Genomic DNA, 2313 nt, shown 5'->3' with positions numbered 1-2313 from the left:
ACGCTAAGTTTTTAACGGTCTTGGACTCAAATGAGTTTGAGACAGTACAGAGCCTAGAAAATGGGTTGCTGATGATAATTTGTTGAGTAATTAATGATTCATAATGACTTGGAATAGGAATGGAGTGGAGAAAGTGAAGAGAGAGAACAGAGAGGAAATAGTGGAAACTCAAATCACAGCCCTGTGATGGCCCTCATGTGGCCTTTTTCTTAAGCCATCCTGGTCACAGGGATGGGCATTGATGTTTACCTGATGGGCATTATTGATGGGCATTGATGTTACCCTGTCATGTCAGGGTAAATTCTAATAGAAGTGGCTAGTTCTAATCTGGGAAGAATTTAGCAACATTTCAGCAATTCACACAAATTGTAGGTATCATTCACCACAACAACATGTAAAATATAACCTCCTCTGTGTTTTCATAAACAAGGTAACTACTTTTCATAGCTATATCCCATTGTACTTGGCCAACACAATGATTAGTAAAAGATGTACCTAACATAGAATAAGTAACATCATACAATTTGAGGTTCCATTTATGAAATACACACACACACATACACATACAAAATCTATCAATGAAAAGAGAAGCCATTAAGTAGCAAAATTTTATCTAAAATTTCACTTTTAAATTCGTAGCTGAATTTTAACATTTTTATGAAAAATTTTGAGTTAGGTCCATAAATATTTACCTATGTACTTTATTTTTATGATCACAGCTTTTATATTTATCTAATATTACATAATGCAGGTGATGTCATAAGATTGTATAGAGTTAGAATACCTTTAGAAAACATTTTTATTAACTTTAAAGCTGTGTCTAAATTTTAAACCACATTATATACAACTTGTGACAGAAAATGGACTGCATTTTATGTGTTAGGTCAGATTTCTTAGAACAAAGTCCCCATTCCTCCATTTCTATTTCAAGGGCTCATTAATGCAAGTGCTTAGGCATCCTTCAAGTTGCTAATTGTGATGTTGGTCTCCTCCTTTTATGCTCTGTGCTGTGATCAATGCAGATTGGTTGACTGGATGTTCATTTGTTGTACACTATGTCCTTGAGAAAATACAGGACTCGCCTCCTGCAGTGATGGGACAGAATGACAGCTCTGTGGTTGAGTTCATCCTCTTGGGATTTTCTCACCTCCCTGAACTCCAAGTACACATGTTTGGAGTTTTCTTAGTTATTTATCTGGTGACTCTGACAGGAAATGCCACCATTGTCACTGTCATCTTTCTGGACCACAGCCTGCACATCCCCATGTACTTGTTCCTGCAGAACTTGTCTGTGGTGGAAGCAAGCTTCAGCACAACAGTTATGCCTGAGATGCTGGTGGTCCTGACTAGTGAGAAAGCAACCATTTCCTTTGGGGGCTGTTTTGCACAGACATACTTCATTCTTCTCTTTGGTGGGACTGAGTGTTTTCTCCTGGGGGCAATGGCTTATGATCGATTTGCTGCAATCTGCCACCCTCTGACCTACCCAGTGATTATGAACAAAAGGATTTTTGTGAAATTGGTGGTGTGCTCATGGGTCTTGGGTATCATGACAGCTACTGTGTCGGTCGCATGGGTGTTTAGCTTCCCCTACTGTGGTCCTAGTAAAATTAATCATATATCATGTGAAACCCCAGCAGTGCTGGAACTTGCCTGTGCAGACACATTCCTGTTTGAAGTCTATTCCTTCACAGGCACCATTTTGCTTGTCCTGGTCCCCTTCCTATTGATACTCTTGTCTTACACTCGAATTCTCTTCACCATCCTGAGGATGCCATCCACTACAGGGAGGCATAAGGCCTTTTCCACGTGTGCCTCTCATCTCACCTCTGTCACCCTCTTCTATAGCACAGCATGCATGACTTATCTACAGCCCAAATCCAGGTACTCACCAGACACCAAGAAACTGATGTCATTGGCTTACTCTCTGCTCACCCCTCTGCTGAATCCACTTATCTACAGCCTGAGAAACAAGGAGATGAAAAGGGCTGTGGTAAAATTTTGCCAAAGAAAAGTGGTTTTTTGACTTGCTGAGAAGCCATTTGGGATTTGGAACCACTCATAGAAACTCTACCTTTCTTTAGTAAATCATGACAAAAGGGTTTCCTCTCTCAAAACTTTAGTCATTTGTTTTAATGTATGTATTGTCTTTACAGTATGATGTGACAGTCTTCACATATTTGTGAATTGTGGATATCTAGTTTATTACTACAGCATTGTTATTAAGATGACGCTTCAAGAAATCTAATTTCACATATTCATATGTTGATTCTTGGTTTCCTGTGCCTCTGATGGAGTAAATGGTGTCTTTCT

At 39.3% G+C, this 2313-nt stretch overlaps 1 protein-coding gene across 1 annotated transcript; it reads left to right on the top strand.

The window, feature by feature from the left end:
* Positions 1–1093: 1093 nt before the first annotated feature.
* LOC110336685 (olfactory receptor 10A3-like) lies at positions 1094–2026 on the top strand. The gene has a single exon (XM_021219394.1). The coding sequence runs from the start codon at positions 1094–1096 to the stop codon at positions 2024–2026; it is 933 nt and encodes a 310-aa protein (XP_021075053.1).
* Positions 2027–2313: the final 287 nt, after the last annotated feature.

The sequence above is a fragment of the Mus pahari genome, chromosome 1 (genome assembly GCF_900095145.1).
Source record: "Mus pahari chromosome 1, PAHARI_EIJ_v1.1, whole genome shotgun sequence".
Classification (NCBI taxonomy): domain Eukaryota; kingdom Metazoa; phylum Chordata; class Mammalia; order Rodentia; family Muridae; genus Mus; species Mus pahari.
Note: the sequence above shows the minus strand (reverse complement) of the source record. Positions and strands in the feature narration are given on the sequence as shown.

Excerpts from the sequence above, each read along its gene's own strand:
- LOC110336685 (XM_021219394.1), top strand. The coding sequence starts at position 1,094 with ATGGGACAGAATGACAGCTCTGTGGTTGAGTTCATCCTCTTGGGATTT.